General features: G+C 47.4%; 1 protein-coding gene across 4 annotated transcripts in view; it reads right to left on the bottom strand.

Moving 5' to 3' along the window:
- Positions 1–18313, bottom strand: part of fez1 (fasciculation and elongation protein zeta 1 (zygin I)) — a 125229-nt gene that overhangs the window by 28634 nt on the left and 78282 nt on the right. For all 4 annotated transcript variants that reach the window (XM_070894323.1, XM_070894325.1, XM_070894322.1 and 1 more), the window contains exon 3: positions 1096–1197. In XM_070894323.1, the coding sequence (XP_070750424.1) occupies positions 1096–1197 (102 nt within the window). The remainder of the gene's footprint in view (positions 1–1095; positions 1198–18313) is intronic.

Genomic DNA, 18313 nt, shown 5'->3' on the forward strand with positions numbered 1-18313 from the left:
TTGGTGCAGCAGCCCCTAACCCTCAATCTCAGAACAGTATCGCACGTCTCCGCCCTTGCCTCAGCTCATCTGCTGCTGAAGCCCTCATCCATGCCTTTGTTACCTCTAGACATGACTATTCCAATGCACTCCTGGCTGGCATCCCACATTCTACCCTATGTAAACTAGAGGTGATCCAAAACTTGACTACCCGTGTCCTAACTTGCACCAACTCCTACTCACCCATCACCCCTGTGCTCGCTGACCTACATTGACTTCCAGTTAAGCACCGCCTCGATTTCAAAATTCTCATCCTTGTTTACAGATCCCTCCATGGCCTCGCCCCTCCCTATCTCTGTAATCTCCTCCAGCCCCACAAACCCCCCACCCCCGAGATGTCTGCGCTTCTTTAATTCTGCCCTCCTGAGCATCACTGATCCCTTATAAATCGCTCAACTATTGGTGGCCGTGTCTTCAGCAGCCTGGGCCCTGAACTCTGGAATAGTGCCTAAACCTCTCCACCTCTCTTTCCTCCTTCAAGACGCTCCTTGAAACCTACCTTTTTGACCAAGCTTTCGGTCACCTGAGCTAATTTCTACTTATGTGGCTCGGTGTCAAATTTTTAAAATCTCATAATACCCCTGTGACGCACCTTGGGACGTCTCACTACGCTAAAGGAACTATATAAATACAAGTTGCTTTGTTGATATGAGCAGTGGCAGGTGACTAACCAGCCAATATACTTGTCATATTTCCAGCTTTTACAGGAAGTGACAGTTCACCAGCCTTGAGTCGAACTCAAAGATGTCAGCTGTGACTTTGAAGAATGAAGCTGAGGGGCATAGCCAGCTGGACCTCAATGTGACTCTCTCTGTTTTCAATGTCCCCCACCCTGGGGACAGACTGTGCTGGGTGATACCAATTGAAAGGCAGCAGATGAGTCAGCACATTCGGTCCCAGATGTTTGGCTGCATTGAAGAGCTAAACTTGCTCTTCCAGCCAGGCTGGTGGTCCCTTTTGAAGACCATGGCAGCAATGGGTCATTTCAGTTGCTTCTCACTTTGCTTCTGCGGATGTGTGCGGGTTTGGTGTTCTGTGTTGGAGTTGAAGATTTACCTGCTCAGCTGTGAAGAGAGGCTCCTCGCTCGTGCAGGATACGATGATATCCAACTTCTCGATTAACTCTCCTTCCTCGGTGATACTGTCCTTGTCAGTGGCCTGAACAACATAGGAGGAAAAAGAGGTAAAAATAGAGCTGTTAAATCGCAGCCATTCAGCATAAATCTACTTCTTTCTATGAATCACGAGCTCTTTAATCTAGTCCCTTTCCCAGTGCATTTGACTTCCCAGGCAACAGCAGTTCCACATCCTTGGTCAACTGCCTTCCATATAGAATCATAGAAATTTACAGCACAGAAGGAGGCCATTTCAGCCCATCGTGTCCACGCCGGCCAACAAAGAGCCATCCAGCCTAATCCCACTTTCCAGCTCTCGGTTAGTAGCCCTGTAAGTTACAGCACATCCAAGTACTTTTTAAATGTGGTGAGGGTTTCTGCCTCTACCATCCTTTCAGGCAGTGAGTTCCAGACCCCCACAACCCTCTGGGTGAAGAAATATCCCCTCAAATCCCCTTTAAACCTTCTACCAATTACTTTAAATTAATGCCCCCTGGTTGTTGACCACTCTGCTAAGGGAAATAGGTCTGTCCTATCCACTTTATCTAGGCCCCTCATAAGAACATAAAAAATAGGAGCAGGAGTAGGCCATACGGCCCCTCTAGCCTGCTCCACCATTAAATTAGATCATGGCTGATTCGGTCATGGACTCAGCTCCAGTTTCCTGCCTGCTCCCCATAACCCCTTATTCCCTTATCGGTTAAGAAGCTGTCTATCTCTGTCTTAAATTTATTTAATGTCCCAGCTTTCACAGCTCTCTGAGGCAGCGAATTCCACAGATTTACAACCCTCAGAGAAGAAATTCCTCCTCATCTCAGTTTTAAATGGGCAGCCACTTATTCTAAGATCATGACCCCTAGTTCTCGTCTCCCCATTCAGTGGAAACATCCTCTCTGCATCTACCTTGTCGAGCCCCCTTATAATCTTATACATTTTGATAAGATCACCTCTCATTCCTCTGAATTCCAATGAGTAGAGGCCCAACCTCTTCAACCTTTCCTCATAAGTCAACCACCTCATCTCCAGAATCAACCTTGTGAACCTTCTCTGAACTGCCTCCAAAGCAAGGATATCCTTTCGTAAATATGGAAACCAAAACTGAATGCAGTATTCCAGGTGCCTCACCAATACCCTGTATAATTGTAGCAGGATTTCTCTGCTTTTATAATCCATCCCCTTTGCAATAAAGGCCAACATTCCATTTGCCTTCCTGATCACTTGCTGTACCTGCTTACTAACCTTTTGTGTTTCATGCACAAGTACCCCCAGGTCCCACTGTACTGCAGCACATTGCAATGTTTCTCAATTTAAATAATAACTTGCTCTTTGATTTTTTCTGCCAAAGTGCATGACCTCACACTTTCCAACATTATACTCCATCTACCAAATTTTTGCCCACTCACTTAGCCTGTCTATGTCCTTTTGCAGATTTTTTGTGTCCTCCTCACACATTACTTTTCCTCCCATCTTTTTATTGTCAGCAAACTTGGCTACCTTACACTTGGTCCCTTCTTCCAAGTCGTTAATATAGATTGTAAATAGTTGGGGTCCCAGTACTGATTCCTGTGGCACCCCACTAATTACTGATTGCCAACCCGAGAATGAACCATTTATCCGACTCTTGAGAGATTATTTTATACACCTCAATAAGGTCTCCCCTCAGCCTCCTCTGTTCCAAGGAAAATAAACCCAGCCGATCCAATCTTTCCTCATCGCTAAAATTCTCCAGGCCAGGCAACATCCTCGTAAATCTCCTCTGCACCCTCTCTAGTAGAATCACATCTTTCCTGTAATGTGCTGACCAGAACTGCATGCAGTACGCCAGCTAAGGTCTAACTAGTGTACCATGTACAGCAGACACCTCAAGTCGCTGGAGAAATATCACCAACGATGTCTCCGCTCGATCCTACAAATCCCCTGGGAGGACAGGCACACCAACATTAGCGTCCTCGTCCAGGCTAACATCCCCAGCATTGAAGCACTGACCACACTCGATCAGCTCCACGGGGCAGGCCATATAGTTTGCATGCCAGACATGAGACTCCCAAAGCAAGCGCTCTACTTGGATCTCCTTCACGGCAAATGAGCCAAAGTTGGGGAGCGGAAACGCTACATGGACACCCTCAAGGCATCCCTGATCAAGTGCGATATCCCCACTGACATCTGGGAGTCCCTGGCCCAAGACCGCCCTAAGTGGAGGAAGTGCATCCGAGAGGGCATTGAGCACCTCGAGTCTCAACGCCGAGAGAAAGCAAGCGTAGGCAGTGGAAAGAGCGTGCGGCAAACTAGTCCCACCCACCCTTCCCTCAACGACTATCTGTCCGAGACTGTGGTTCTTGTATTGGACTATTCAGCCACCAAAGAACTCACTTCAGGAGTGGAAGCAAGTCTTCCTCGATTCCGAGGGACTGCCTATGATGATGATGAACGCGTGTTTTATAGAGTTGAAGCATAACATCCCTGCTCTTGTATTCTATGCCTCGGCTAATAAAGGCAGGTATTCCGTATGCCTTCTTAACTACTTTATCTACCTGGCCTGCTACCTTCAGGGATCTGTGGACATGCACTCTAAGGTCCCTTTGTTCCTCCACACTTCTCAGTGTCCTAGCATTTATTGTGTATTCTCTTTCCTTGTTAGCCCTCCCATATGTTAATGAAGTGTTGTAATGTTAAGTGGGTAGAGCTCCTCTAGGACTGGACTCTTACCCATTTTCAGCTATTAACACTGGGAACGGTAGCTTAATGGTAATGTTACTGGGCTAGTAATCCAGAGGCTTGGGCTAATAATCTGGAGACATGAGTTCAAATCCCACCAAAGCAGCTGGGGAATTTAAATTCAGTTTTGAATCTGGAATAAGAAAAATAGTATCACTATAAAAATGGTGAACTACCAGATTATTGTAAAAACTGATCTTTGCTACTGTCAAGGAAAGAAATCGGCCGTCCTTACCTGGCTTATATGTGACTCCAGATCCAAAGCAATGTGGTTGACTCTTAACTGCCCTCTAAAATGGCCCAGCAAGCCACAAGGCCAATTAGGGATGGGCAATAAATGCTGGGTTTCCCAGCAGCAGGCAGCTGATAGTGGAAAGTCCAAGCTGGTGACTCACGTGGAACAGGTCACAAAGGACATCCTCTATAATGCTATTACATCCACTAGGAGATGGGGGACAAAGCGATCTTATGAGGTGGCACACACTCTCTTGTTCATCATCCTCCTCCAACATGTCTCCTTCATTGTTCAGCTCACTTGATTCCACTCTTATAAATCCAATTGTAGCCAGAGCATTTCAAGCATGGCTTTTCTTTCTGCTCTGCACTGATTCTGAACTAGGAGCCCACTGATATTATATCCCTGCCTTCAGAGCTGGCAAATGAATGTAAACAAGGGAGTGTGTGTACCACCTCATGAGATAGCTTTGTCTCCTACCTCCTAGGGCTAGTGGATATAATAGCATTATAGAATTCATTTCCACTGACACCTGGGAGTCCCTGGCCAAAGACTGCTCTAAGTGGAGGAAGTGCATCTGGGAGGGCGCTGAGCACCTCGAGTCTCGTCCCTGAGAGTATGCAGAAAGCAAGCGCAGGCAGCGGAAAGAGTATGCGGCAAACCAGTTCCACCCACCCTTACCCTCAACGGCTATCTGTCCCACCTGTGACAAAGTCTGTGGTTCTCATATTGAATTGTTCAGCCACCGAAGGACTCATTTTTAGAGTGGAAGCAAGTCTTCCTCGATTCCGAGGGACTGCTTATGATGATGAGAATTAAAGAGCGACACAGCATAGAAATGGGTCATTTGGCCCATCCAGTCTGCACTGGGGCACATGAGCTTGGATTTTCCGCTACCAGCTGCCTGTAGTCATGGCATTAATCGATTTGTCAGTAGCTCTCGTGCTTCCCCAACTTCCTTCACCCAATCATTGGTGACCAAGCATTCAGCTGTCTAGGCCCTAAACTCTGGAATTCCCTCCCTAATCCTCGCTGCCTCCAGCTCTCTCTCCTCCTTTAAAACACTCCTTACAATCTAGCTCTTTAATCAAGCTTTTGGTCACCCTTTCTCAAGTCTCCTTTTAACTGATTCAGCTCCTTGTGAAGCGCCTTGGTTCGGTTTACTACATTAAAGGTGCTATTAAATGCAAGTTGTTGACAGGAGGGTGAGAATGAACAGCAACACTTCATTAACTTATGTATATGGGACAGAGGCATTTTGCATGCAATTTCCCAATTTTGGGTCCTGCAGAACATTCAAACTAAAAGTGATTATGTGCATGGACTTTTGTGTCCTTTTGCACGTGCGCACCATGGACACCGCCCCTTTTGGCACATGCTCGCTCGATCCGGTCAATCATGCACAGTACGGTATATGAGGAAGCCGGACGTGGGGCCGAACCACGTTGCCGAACTTGGAGCTCGAGCCTGAGCTGGCGACTGGGGCTTTTGGGTTATCGATTGAAAATCAATGACTATACTAAAAGGAGCCTCCAGGACTTTTGCCTAGAATATCGCTGTGATTATCGACACTAACATTTCCGTGGCCTTCTGATAGAGAGTGTGGGGGGAGAGAGAGCGAGAGAGTGTGGGGGGAGAGAGAGAGAGAGATAGAGAGAGAGCGCGAGAGTGTGGGGGGAGAGAGAGAGAGAGAGAGAGAGCGAGCGAGAGCAAGAGCGTGGGGGGGGGGGGGGGAGGGGAGGGGAGAGAGCATGGTGGGGAGAGAGCGTGGGAGAGTGAGTGAGAGTGGGAGAGAGAGACTGGGAGGAGGCAGAGAGAAAGGAGGCAGAGAGGGAGAGAGAGAGAGAGACAGAGAGAGAGAGAGAGAGAGGGAACTCAGGGAGATGAAGTCAAGAACTCGGTGGGGTGGGGGGGGGGGGGGTAAAGAGCACAGTGGTGATTTGGGAAGAACGTGATCTAGGTCTAAAGGGGATGGTTGTGAGCGAGAACATGATCCATTTACACGCAACCACATCCCCCCCCACACCTGGCTGATCTCGCGGAAAGCTCGGTGCAGGGTCGGCAAGTGACATCATTGGACTGGACGAAATCCAGAAGTCATGGCACTGTTACTATTCACTTCATACCCAGTAAACCTGTTAACACTCCATGACCCACACACAATGCCCCATCTATGGAGGGAGGTGGGGGAGGTCAGGAATTTGTTGGGGGAGAAGGTTATGAATCTGTGGGGTTGGGGAGAACTTGGGCAAGGGAGAAGGTCAGCCACCCAGGGGGGCGGTGTGGGAAGAAGCTCAAGAACTTGGGTGGGGGGAGGACAGGAACTCGGGCGGGGGAGGAGATCAAGAATTTGAGCCCGATTTGGAGGGGTGGCGGGGAGTGGGGGGAAAGAGGTCAGGCACTTGGCTGGTGGGGGCTGGGAGCAGGTAATTGTTCGGGGGAGTGGGAGAAGGTCTTAACCCGTGAGGGTGAGCCCTGTTTGTTCCGAATATCGCTCCATTCTCTCCTTAGCTCTAGGCGCCAATTCTTCAGTTAATTCAAATTTCCACAGCAACCGGGTCCGAGGGCAATTTCAGCCTCTTAATGATTTTGAAGCAACTGTCTAAATTTATTTTTCAAAGAATTTGCTTTTCCCTTATTTGTGACAGAATTCCAAATTCCAACCCCCGCTGTGTAAAGAAATTATTTCCAAGGAAAAGTCTGCAGCAAAATTCACCAAGTTGACTGAGTCCACGCCTGGCTCGTGAGCAGTGGTCCCAGTGTCACTGACGGAGCTCCAATCCTGCCCTGTAGTGCACATGGGGAAAGTTCAGAACCTCCACGGCCCTTTTATATCACTGGGCCACTCCCGCTGGGATATAAATGGGGCCTTCGAGACAAGTGTTACTGTGAGCTAAACCAATTGGAATCCACTCGGAGTTCACTGAACTGCTGGCCGTTTATTTTTCACATTCAATCTTTCCACTTGAATTCACTAAAAGCTCAATGGCCTATATACTTGTCTTGGGTGCCAACACAACACAGGCAGTAGCCAATGGACAGCCTGTTTTGCACTCAGACCGATTTTCTTTCCCACTGCACTACGGCCCAGGACGAACAATACCCCAATGTTTGCAATAGCGGTATAAGTGTAACCATTGCAAATTGTGCTATACATCCAATCTCTGGTTTGCTGTTTCTAGATCACTGACTTCTGATCTAATGTAAAAACATGAAAGGAAAGTGTGTTAGCACTCTCGCCTCAGAGTCAGAAGGTTGTGGGTTCAGGTCCCACTGAGCACAAAATAAATCTAGGCTGACACTCCAGTGCAGTGCTGAGGGAGTGCTGCGCTGTCGGAGGTGCCATCTTTCGGATGAGACATTAAACCGAGGTCCCGTCTGCTCTCTCAAGTGGATGTAAAAAATCTCATGGTACTATTTCGAAGAAGAGCAGAGGAGTTATCCCCAGTGTCCTGGCCAATATTTATCCCTCAATCAACATAACAAAAAACAGATTATCTGGTCATTATCACATTGCTGTTTGTGAGAGTTTGCTGTGTGCAAAATGGCTACCCCGTTTCCCACATTACAACAGTGACTACACTCCAAAAGTACTTAATTGGCTGTAAAGCGCTTTGAGACGTCTGGTGGTCGTGAAAGGCGCTATATAAATCCAAGTCTTTCTTTCAGAGACTGGTGCACAAAATTTAGGCCGACACTCCAGTACTAAGGCTCCGCCTGCCCTCTCAGGTGGATGTAAAGGATACCACGGTACTATAGGACAGAAGACCTATGGAATTATCCCCAGTGAACTGGCCAAAATTTAACCCTCAACCAATATCTCCAAAAGAAAACAGGTTAACTGGTCATTATCACACAACTATATGTGGGATCTTTCTCTGCACAAATTAGTCACTACGTTTCCTACATTGCAACAGTGACTACACTTCGAACATACTTTATTGTTTGTAAAGTGCTTTGGGACCTCGTGAGATCATGAAAAGCGTTATATAAATGTAAGTCTTTCTTCAACTGTTATGGGGATTTTTTGTTACGGTGATTGCACAATACTGGTGGAGATTGAATGAACACGACTGCGTGCATGTTGGCAACCAGCTTGTGTGAGAAAGGTTTAAATCTGGCTTATACCGGAGTGTCCACAATTAAGATTAAAAGGAGATCGTAAAGCCACAAGGACATCACTGCAAGGAAGAGACAGAGACTGGTGCCCTACAATCGATCAGTGCACACAGACAGACTTTACGGTTGTCTTATTGCGACCTTTGATCATCAGAATAAAGTCAGTGTGCGACCCGTGTTCTGTAACACTCCAAATGTGCAGCACGCTGCAGGCTGAGCTGTTCCGGAGCCAGTGCAGTGTGAAGCAATGAGGTATGTGATGAAAAATGTAATGTGTGAGGGAATCGCATCGGGACCTGCAAGTTGCATGAAGTGCACAACACCGGTGAATGCAGGCAGCACGTCATTCCGCGAGCACATTCCGCCGCACAATTTGCACAGATTGTTTGCTTCAAAGGTGCCGACTAACAGTCAGCAGCATAGAGGAGACAGCACTGCGTCAGCCCGCAAGACTGTGTTAAAGCCAGGGGCGGATTAACCACGGGGCGATGGGGCTGCAGCTCCAGGCCCATCAAAGAACATAGGCCCACCAATAAATGTAGGAAAAAAAATATAAGGCCTCCCAAATAGGCTGAATAGAATCGACAATGAGAGAGGAAAAACAAGACTGAGGAAAATATTGTTTATTGTTATCGGAACCGGAATATATACCGACTTGATGCAGAATATATGCTTTCACTGTTGAATATACTGGCCTATGTTTTCATACTCAGAATCAGAATCATATACGTAATGTAATGAACATGAAACATAACTACAGGCCCATTGGGATCCGTTTGCTCCAGGCGCATCAGGTCCTTAATCCGGCCCTGGTTAAATCCAGTGACCGAGGCAGAACCTAAACTGGGGTCTGCACAGAGGTACAAACTGGTCCTGGTCCAAGTTCATTTTTAGCACATCGGCGACAAGTTTATATAAAACCACCAATTTTGCAGACTTGCCTTAAACTGAGGATCACCAAAGTGCAGCTCTTTAGTCACCTTTCTGTCGCTCAGCTTCCAGTCAGAATATAGAGGCCTCTCTATCTCTTCCTAATTCCACCCCGGTGACGACTGGTATCGGAGAGACTCGGGAAGGCCACCTTCTGGTAGGCTTTATGCTAATTTTGTGTTAATTAAATTCTATGCTAATTGGCGTGGCTCTCGTACCATGTGCAGGGGCAGCACAGCTGGCCTCAGTGAGGTTGGGATCATCTGCCTTCAGCCCCATGCTCTGCATTTTCTCACAGGACAATGAGTCCTTTCAAATACAATCCAGCTGCCGTCATTTGGGAAGTGATAATCTGATCTCATTTGCAACACATTAAAAAAAAATCTAAAAATAAGTTGTTCTGTGTCTCAGATATTTAACATTCGAATGGGTCTATATTAGGACGTAACATTTTACAGCACAGGATCAATGGTGGTGTGCATGTTCCACTCGAGCCTCCTCTCATCTTACCTTATCAACATAACCTTCTAATCCTTTCTTCCTCAGACAAAGTGCTCAGGCAAAATGACTAAGGCAGAGTCCAGTGGGACATTATTTTAGGCTTGTTGCTAAACTTGAGGAGTGAATGTTTGTGACAACAGGAAAGCCCTTTAGTCCAACCAGCTCACAACCCTTTAGGTCCTTATCAGTCAGTGGTAGCACCATTGTCCCTCAAAGTCCAAAGGCAACAGGTTCAATCCCCACACTAGGACAATCTAAGCTGCCACTCAGTGTTGTATTGAGACAGCACTGCTTTGTCAGAGATGCCAGCTATCATAGAATGATACAGCACAGGAAAGAGCTATCCGATCAGACCCACTTCCCTACTCTTTTCCCATAGACCTGCAAATTTTTCCTTTTCCAGTATTTATCCAGTTACCTATCGAAAGTTACTATTGAATCTGCTTCCACCACCCTTTCATGCAATGCAATCCAGATCACAATACATCACTGTAAATATATATTATCTTATATCCCCTCTTTTTTTGGCAATTAACTCAAATCTCTGTCCTCTGGTACTGACCCTTCTGCCACTGGAAACAGTTTCTCCTTATTTACTCTATCAAAACCCTTCAAAATTTTGAATACCTCTATTAAATCTCCTCTTAACCCTCTCTGCTCTAAGGAGAACAACCCCAGTGTCTCTAGTCTCTCTGAAGTCCCTCATCCCTGGTACCAGTCTAGTAAATCTCCTCTGCATCCTCCCTAAGGCCTTGACATCCTTCCTAAAGTGTGGTGCCCGGAATTGGCCACAATACTCCAGCCAGGGCCTAACCAGTGTTTTATAATGGTTTAGCCTAACTTTCTTGCTTGTGTACTCAATTACTCTATTTATATTTGTATGCCTTTTTAACAGCTTTCTCAACTTGCCCTGCCACCTTCAACGATTTGTGAAATGAGGAAAGTGGATATTCGGAATTGTCAGCTCCGAATCTCAAAGACTTGGCAACAACAGCAGAGCAAAATCAGGTGACCGATATTGCCCCTTTTTTGTGCCCCCTGGTATCGCCTCCAGGGCACAATGGCCTTTTGGCCCGGGGGCATGCGGTGGTAGTGCCTTGGGCGAATTGCCGGTAGCGCATGCCTCACGGTTAGTCTCCCGGGCTGGCGCGCAACAGGCGATGACATAATCACTGTACGCACCGACCCCTCTGCGCCCGGTGGAGGAAAATGCCCCACAGGCAGCGAGGCTGGCACTGGCTGATGTCAGCGCCAATTTCGCGGGGCACTGACATCTGTCCAGGGCGCCCTTAATGGGGAGGCCGTGAGCACCCCAGGCCACCAGTTTATTTTGTCGGCCGACTCTTTGGTCGGTCCGACAATGGCAGCCCTCGCTTCGACCAGCCCGACACTCCCTTTTGGGTACCGGGTCACTAGCACGGTCGAGTGCATCCCTAGTGCCCAGTGGCGGCCACCAAAGGGCCTGCAGAGTGTGCAGCGGCCCTCCCCTTTAACTGACCTTCTCAGCACGGGGCTGAACTCATCGGCCTGCTGATGCCCCAGGACCACTCCTCCAGTGAGGTGAAGCGTCTGAGACAGCACTCTACCTTGTTTGAGGGGCGCAAAGCCCAATTGCATGCCGACGGCGAGACCTCCGGGCCGGGCAGTAAAAGTCCCGGGCCTGAAAGGTTACCACCTCCAAACGGGGCACTTTCAGCCCCCAGGTGTTCAAGTATCAAATGCATAGCTAGCAGTTGAAATAGATTCAATGGAAAGATAAAACGTGTCATTATAATCAAAGGAAAAACCGCAGTTCTGTCACTGGCACTGGTGTTCCTGGCACATCTACAAATAGTAATATTTTTGAAATAATTGAAAGATGTCAGTGTGTCCCCTTCCCAATAACTCCACATTGACTTTGACTCCTTGGACTCGGCCTCGGTCGGGAATTTCCTTACAGCTGCTCCCAGTCCGTTGCTGTAACTTCGCGGGAAGTGTGCCGGAAACCTGTGTGAAGAAGTGTCGGTGGAGTCCCCCGCACTTCCCACAAAGTTACAGCAGCAGAGAGGCAGCAGCTCCGCGGAGATTTGTGGCTATTGGATTAGCAGGGCTTCTCCTGCCTGCCCACCGTGACGTTTTTTTCCGGGGTCGTGTGTGGCTTGTCCCCCGAAGTTACACGGATGTGCGGGTAGAATCCCCCCGTGGAAATTCAAACCCGCCTGCCCCGCCCTGCCCCGTGAGATGCACCTGTTCTGTGGTTGGTTAAAGAAAGCCTCATTGACCTGCTCCGATGGATGAGACAATAACCAACTGTAATGTATGCCCCTGTGAGCATGCACACAGGTTTGTTGAGTTGGGAGTGGCTTAGCCAGTCACATGATGTTCACAAGGCTCAATAAAACCCCAGCCAGTTGGGTTCGGGGGATCCACGATGAGGCAGGTGGTTGTGAGCCTGGTGGATGAACTGGTAATGTGTCGTGTGATTGTTAAACCTTTGTTAATAAATCAACTGCTTCTTAATAACAATGTGTTACAATGAATACTTAAACAAAGAACCCATGAAGCAAATACATTGCACCAACGAATACCATGGGTGACATAGCAACAAGAAGACAGCATTACAAAAATTAAAGCTGAATTTTAATCTGATTTGAGCTGGTTCTATATCGGGCGGCAAGTTGAAAACCAGCCTTCGTGTGTTCATTAATCTTTGTGTGAAATAGTTCTGCCTGAATTCCCTCTTAATTGACTCTTGAACTCATTTACGCTCTCCCCTTCATTGGCTGCCCCGATAACTCATTTCACAACTCTATTAGCCTTGGTGTAAATCGTTCTAGCTGAGTTCCCTTCTCTCGTCTTAGCCTAAAGTTCCTAGGGCTGGAAATTGCATAGCGTCCTGTTTGGGGTGATAACTTTTGCGTGGGCGCAAAAGAATCACCAGGCGATACTCAATTCTAGAGGGCGGCGAACTTCCGGTTCAGCGCTCCAGGAGGGAGGTGGAGTGCTAAATCAAGCGCTATCACTTCCCTTGCGCACTAAACCAGGCAAGAGGGACGGTAGCGGCAGAGCGCTACATAATGTCCCGTGCAGCACTGCCGGGATCAGAGGCTCCTTCCCTCCCTTAAAGGGAAGGGCTATTGCTGCGAGTTCCGCAAGAAATCAAATCCGCTGCTCGCCAATGGCACCCGCGATCCACGACGATCATCCCTCGAACAGAGCACAGGGCTGATCAATCGCGGCAGTACAAACATTTTAAAAGGGCACAGATGGCTGATAGAAGTTTTTTTTTGCCTACCTCACCGTCAATCCCTTTAATACCGCTCCCCAAGCAGCCGGTGACCTCACAGCGCCTCCTGCTGCTGCCGGTGTTGACGTCCGGTGATGCTGCAGGGGGCGGAAGCCAAGTCACCATCTGGGGCGGTACTGGGGCACTGCGCACCGGATAATGTCACGATCCCCGGGGCGCAGGAGATCATGGTGTTAAGGTTTATCGCCACTGCAAACCTGCAAGGCAAGTTCGCGGGTGTTGGTATTCTTGCCGCTTCCGGTCGGAAAGTCGGTAGATGGAAGGCGTAAAGGAGGCCAATTTCTCCGCCCTAATCTTTAACTGGTGCCCCTTGAATTTGAGATACAAAAGATGCTACAGCTGCTGATAAATAACGTGCGTGGGGTTTACTTTTTATACATACATATATATATATATATATATAAACCTACAAAGGTTTAAATGGATATCAGGTGAGGAAGGGATTGAGTTGTGATGCCCTTTGCAGTTGAATAGCATGTCACTCTCAAATAGAGAAAGACCATTTGGCCCAGTACTGTAGGTGGCTGGCATCTGCTCAACTTTAATCAAGCAACGGGTCAACACCTTCAGAGAAGGGGAGAAATTAGGCAAAACAAGACAGGAAGAACTAGTGTGTTAATCAATTGCTCCACTTGAGCCTCATAGGGTGAACTTTCAGTGAGAGACTGAGTGAAGAGCAGTTAAAGGCTAAGAAGTGAGCTTCAGTAACCAGACGACACAGAGTTAAGATAATTGGCCAAAGAACAGGAGTGTGGGGAGGGGGGGGGCAGGGGGGGTTGGTGGGGAGGGGGAGAGATGAGGAACATTTTTTATTACGCAGCGAGTTGTTATGACGATCTGGAATGCTCTGCCTGAAAGGGCGGAAGAAGCAGATTCAATAGTAACTTTCAAACAGGAAATGGATAAATACCTGAAAAGGAAAATTTTGTAAGGCAATGGGGAGTGGGACTAATTAGATAGCTCATTTAAAAAGCTTCACAGGCACGAATGGGCCAAATGGCCTGCATCCGTGCTGTACAATTCTATGACTCTGTGATTCTATGATGAAACCAGTCCTCACTAAATATTCAGCAGCAGACAGAATTAAGACAGAGTTGAAATTCTCTTCCGACACCAGTACTGACCAACACACAACGACACGCACAGACCCTTACTGTTCCGCTGCATTGCAACCTTGGTTTCAAGCAACTTGTGCTGCTCCCAGGCTCCAGCAGCTGTTGTGAGTTGAGAGGCAGTGAGGCGATAATCAGGTTAAACTGAGCGGCCCTACCCAGAGGGATTCAGCATTAGCTGGTTTCACAGCAGCACTGGCTCAGCACTGACTCTTTCCCATCTAAGGTAGTCCGAAATGGTATCTTCTCGGTTTCTGACTTACTGATTGTGAAAGGGGAGCCCCGAAATAACAGGGTACAGTAGTGCAATAGACCAATAATCCAGAGAGCGTGGGTTCAAATCCCATCATGGTAATTTGAGAATTAGAATTTGAATTAAGGGAAGCTAGATAAGTATATGAGGGAGAAAGGAATAGAAGAATATATTGATAGGAAAGCAAGATGCTGTGGATGCTGGAATTTAAAATAAAAACAGAAAATGCTGAAAATACTCAGCAGGCCGGGCAACATATGTGGAGAGAAAAACAGAGTTAACGTTTCAGGTCTGTGACCCTTTGTCAGAACTGGAATATTAACTGTTTCTCTGTACAGATGCTGCTTGACCTGAATATACTGATAGGGTTAGATGAAATAAGGTGGGAGGAGGCTCGTGTGGAGCATAGACCTGTTGGGCCGAATGGCCTGCTTCTGGGCTGTAAAATTCTATTAATTTGAATTCAGCTTATAAATTCTGGAAATAAAATGCTGGTACCAGTAAAAGTGCCCATCAAACTGTCAGATTGTCATAAAAACCCAACTGGTTCACCAATATGAAGGAAAACTGCTGTCCATACCCAGTCTGGCCTATGTGTGACTCCAGTCCCAAACCAACGTGGTTGACTCTAAACTACTCTCTGAAACGGACTAGCAAGCCACTTGGTTCAGGGCAAAACATGTTGGCCTTTCCAGCAAGGCCCACATCCTGAGAATTAATTTGAAAGAAAGTTTCTAGGAGGCAAGAAAATAAATACTTAAAATAGCGTTAGCTACAAGATGTGAAGTTTTGACTCAATTTCGGAGTTTGAAAATGGCAGAATGCCTTTTACTAAAGGTACTTGCCCCAGATCGGCCCCCTGACCTGTGATGACCTGTGGCAGTACCTGTGTCTTTTTCTACCCGAAGTGAGAACTTCCAATGTTACTTTTAAAATCCATCAGAGTTTTGACACAGAACAGATTGGTGAAATGCACAAATAGCTACATCGGAGTTACAGCGCTGGAGACTGTTCTGATGAAATTCCATTCTCCATTATGTTCCTGCCAGCTTTAACCCCTTAATTTTAGAGGAGCGGATGAAGGAATAGCTGACGGACATGTACAGACTGAGAATCCATTTCAAGGCCTAAGTGATGATGACTGTGAAGTGACTGGCTACAGCAGTTTTCAGGCCTCACTGTGCATTAGCCACAATTGAACTCATCCTCTGTATCTCGAGTGCCAGTACAGTGGGACCCCTCTGACCCTGACACACCAAAAAGGTCAGGGGAGTAATTGTATGCACTTCCTAGAGTAAAGTCCCAAAGACAATGATGTTCCCTCTGAACTCGAGGAATAGCTGAGGTGGGGAATTGATGAGGGCAGACATACAGTGGGTTGGATTTTCCCGTCCTTTGCTCTCCGGGTTTCGCCCCGGAGCGGCGTGACAGACGGCATGAGGTCTCCAGTGCCCCACAGCGATCCTCCGGGTCGGGTTTTGCGACGGCGCTCAGCAGCACCACCGGAAGAGCTTCGCCCGGTGTGTAAAGCCTCTGGTTGCGGCACCGACGTGAGTTTTGAGATCCTGCCCAACCCGTCCGCCCGGAAGTGCGCCCCACACTGAGTGGTCTACCGATCCCGTCAGCGGGGAGGAAGGGAATGGGAATGGACTCCAAAAGTAATTGCGATTGTTTTTTCTTTTAATTTTTTGTGCAATTTGTGGCGAGGGCAATGTTTTGGGAATGTCTTCGTCGTTTTTTTTAGACCTTGCCCCACAGGCCTCTCTCGGAGCGCTCCTTGGCCGGCTGTTTAGCTCGGGAGCTTCCCATCCTAATGCCAAGAGAGGTGTACAATGCCTCCCTTAGCGCTGCGCCCCTTATGCAGGGCCCAGATGCCCAAACTTAACAACTAAGATGCAAATATTACAACTTTCCCACCCCACCGCCATTATCGCCTGTGTGCAGTTTTGGTTTCCATATTTACGAAGGATATACTTGCTTTGGAGGCAGTTCAGAGAAGGTTCACTAGGTTGATTCCGGAGATGAGGGGGTTGACTTATGAGGAAAGGTTGAGTAGGTTGGGCCTCTACTCATTGGAGTTCAGAAGAATGAGAGGTGATCGTATCGAAACGTATAAGATTATGAGGGGGCTTGACAAGGTGGATGCAGAGAGGATGTTTCCACTGATGGGGGAGACTAGAACTAGAGGGCATAATCTTTGAATAAGGGGCTGCCCATTTAAAACTGAGATGAGGAGGAATTTCTTCTCTCAGAGGGTTGTAAATCTGTGAAATTCGCTGCCTCAGAGAGCTGTGGAAGCTGGGACATTGAATAAATTTAAGACAGAAATAGACAGTTTCTTGAGCGATAAGGGGCTAAAGGTTATGGGGAGCGGGCGGGGAAGTAGAGCTGAGTCCATGATCAAATCAGCCGTGATCTTATTGAATGGCAGAGCAGGCTCGAGGGGCCATATGGCCTACTCCTGTTCCTATTTCTTATGTAAAAGCTGAAAATCTAGCCCGTAGAGTTTCCAACTCTGGTTGGATGCATCCCTGGAGGTATCGTCACTTGACCTACTGCCTCCAATAACCCCCACCCCCTACCACCTCCGCGTGCCCCCCCCCCACCCCCCCAAGCTCACGTCATTGACCACCCAATCCATCCAACCTTGCGGAACAACGCCTTCCCATGCAATTGGAAAGCGACCAGACTCATCGTTAGCTGCTTCTTGGCTGTCAAACAAACAACCTTTTTCCGACCTCTAATACTTTTAAACCTAATAAATGAAAGTGTTCAAAGATGAAAAAAAACACACTAATTTTTTATGCCGCTATGATCTTTCTCCTGGGTGTTGCGCACAGCAGTGGCCTGGAGATTAATCTTTAAACCCTGGAGACTCGGCCAATCTTGGAGGATTGGTAACCAAGCTGACACGGGATAATTAGCCGTTCCGCTGTGACCTATTCTTGTATGAAAGGCCACCTCTCTCCACTCTGGGAACCAGCGACTCTGTAATCATTTCTTGCCATCTTCTCTTTTCCACAATCATATTACCACAAAGTACATCCTCTGCAAAGCCAATTAAATGCTTGTAACTCGAGAAACAGCACCATATTTTTTGTTCAGGCACTTTACAGCCTTCTGGACTCAACATCGAGTTCAACAATTTCAGAGCGTAATCGCTGCCAATCTTTGGCTCTCGCCCCCCCCCCCCCGCCCCCAGCACTGCTCTCCCCCACCCCCGCCACCACCCGAGCCTGTTTCTTTCTCTTTTCTCTCATTGTCTCTAATGGCAGTTGGTCATTATCCTGCCATTCACACCCTATCTTGACTAATGTTTTTCTAACTCCTGGCATTACCACTTGAATTTGGGCTATCATCCCTTTTGTCTCGCTAATCTCTCCTGCGTTCCACCCTGTCACAGACCTTCCCTTTTGTTCTTTCTTCCCCTCCCCCTTTCAGTGCTCGTTAAGAAATAGTTCTTTCCGAACACTCTCCAGTTCTGACGACGGGTCATCAACCCGAAACGTTAACTCTGATTCCTTTCTACAGCTGCTGCCTGACCCGCTGAGATTTCCAGCATTATTCCAGATTCCAGCATCCGTAGTATTTTGCTTTTGTATTACATGCTTGTAACATTGTTTACAATAGATTGGACTGTCCCTACAGTGCACCATTCTGAAAATCTCTCCACAATTCCACCACACTCCATGCATTTAAATCTCTCCATTCAATTCTTGGTAATCTACGACTTTAATTTTGTTTTATGCACAATTTACAGACACTGGCTTGGGAGCTGATTGCATGTCACCACATCCTGAGCAATGAAACTGGCACTCACTGTGGTTTCAAGAGACAAAGAGACAGATGAGAAGGAAGCAAGTCACACATTACATGATGCTGTTTTCTAGAAGGATAAACACCAGAACATAAGACCCTCTGTTAAATCTCTGTGCATATGCAAGCAGTTCTTTACTTTAGGATTGACTATCGAGTCCACATGACTGAGACTAGATTTACAATCTGTCA

The sequence above is a fragment of the Pristiophorus japonicus genome, chromosome 11 (genome assembly GCF_044704955.1).
Source record: "Pristiophorus japonicus isolate sPriJap1 chromosome 11, sPriJap1.hap1, whole genome shotgun sequence".
In the NCBI taxonomy this organism is placed as follows: Eukaryota; Metazoa; Chordata; class Chondrichthyes; family Pristiophoridae; genus Pristiophorus; species Pristiophorus japonicus.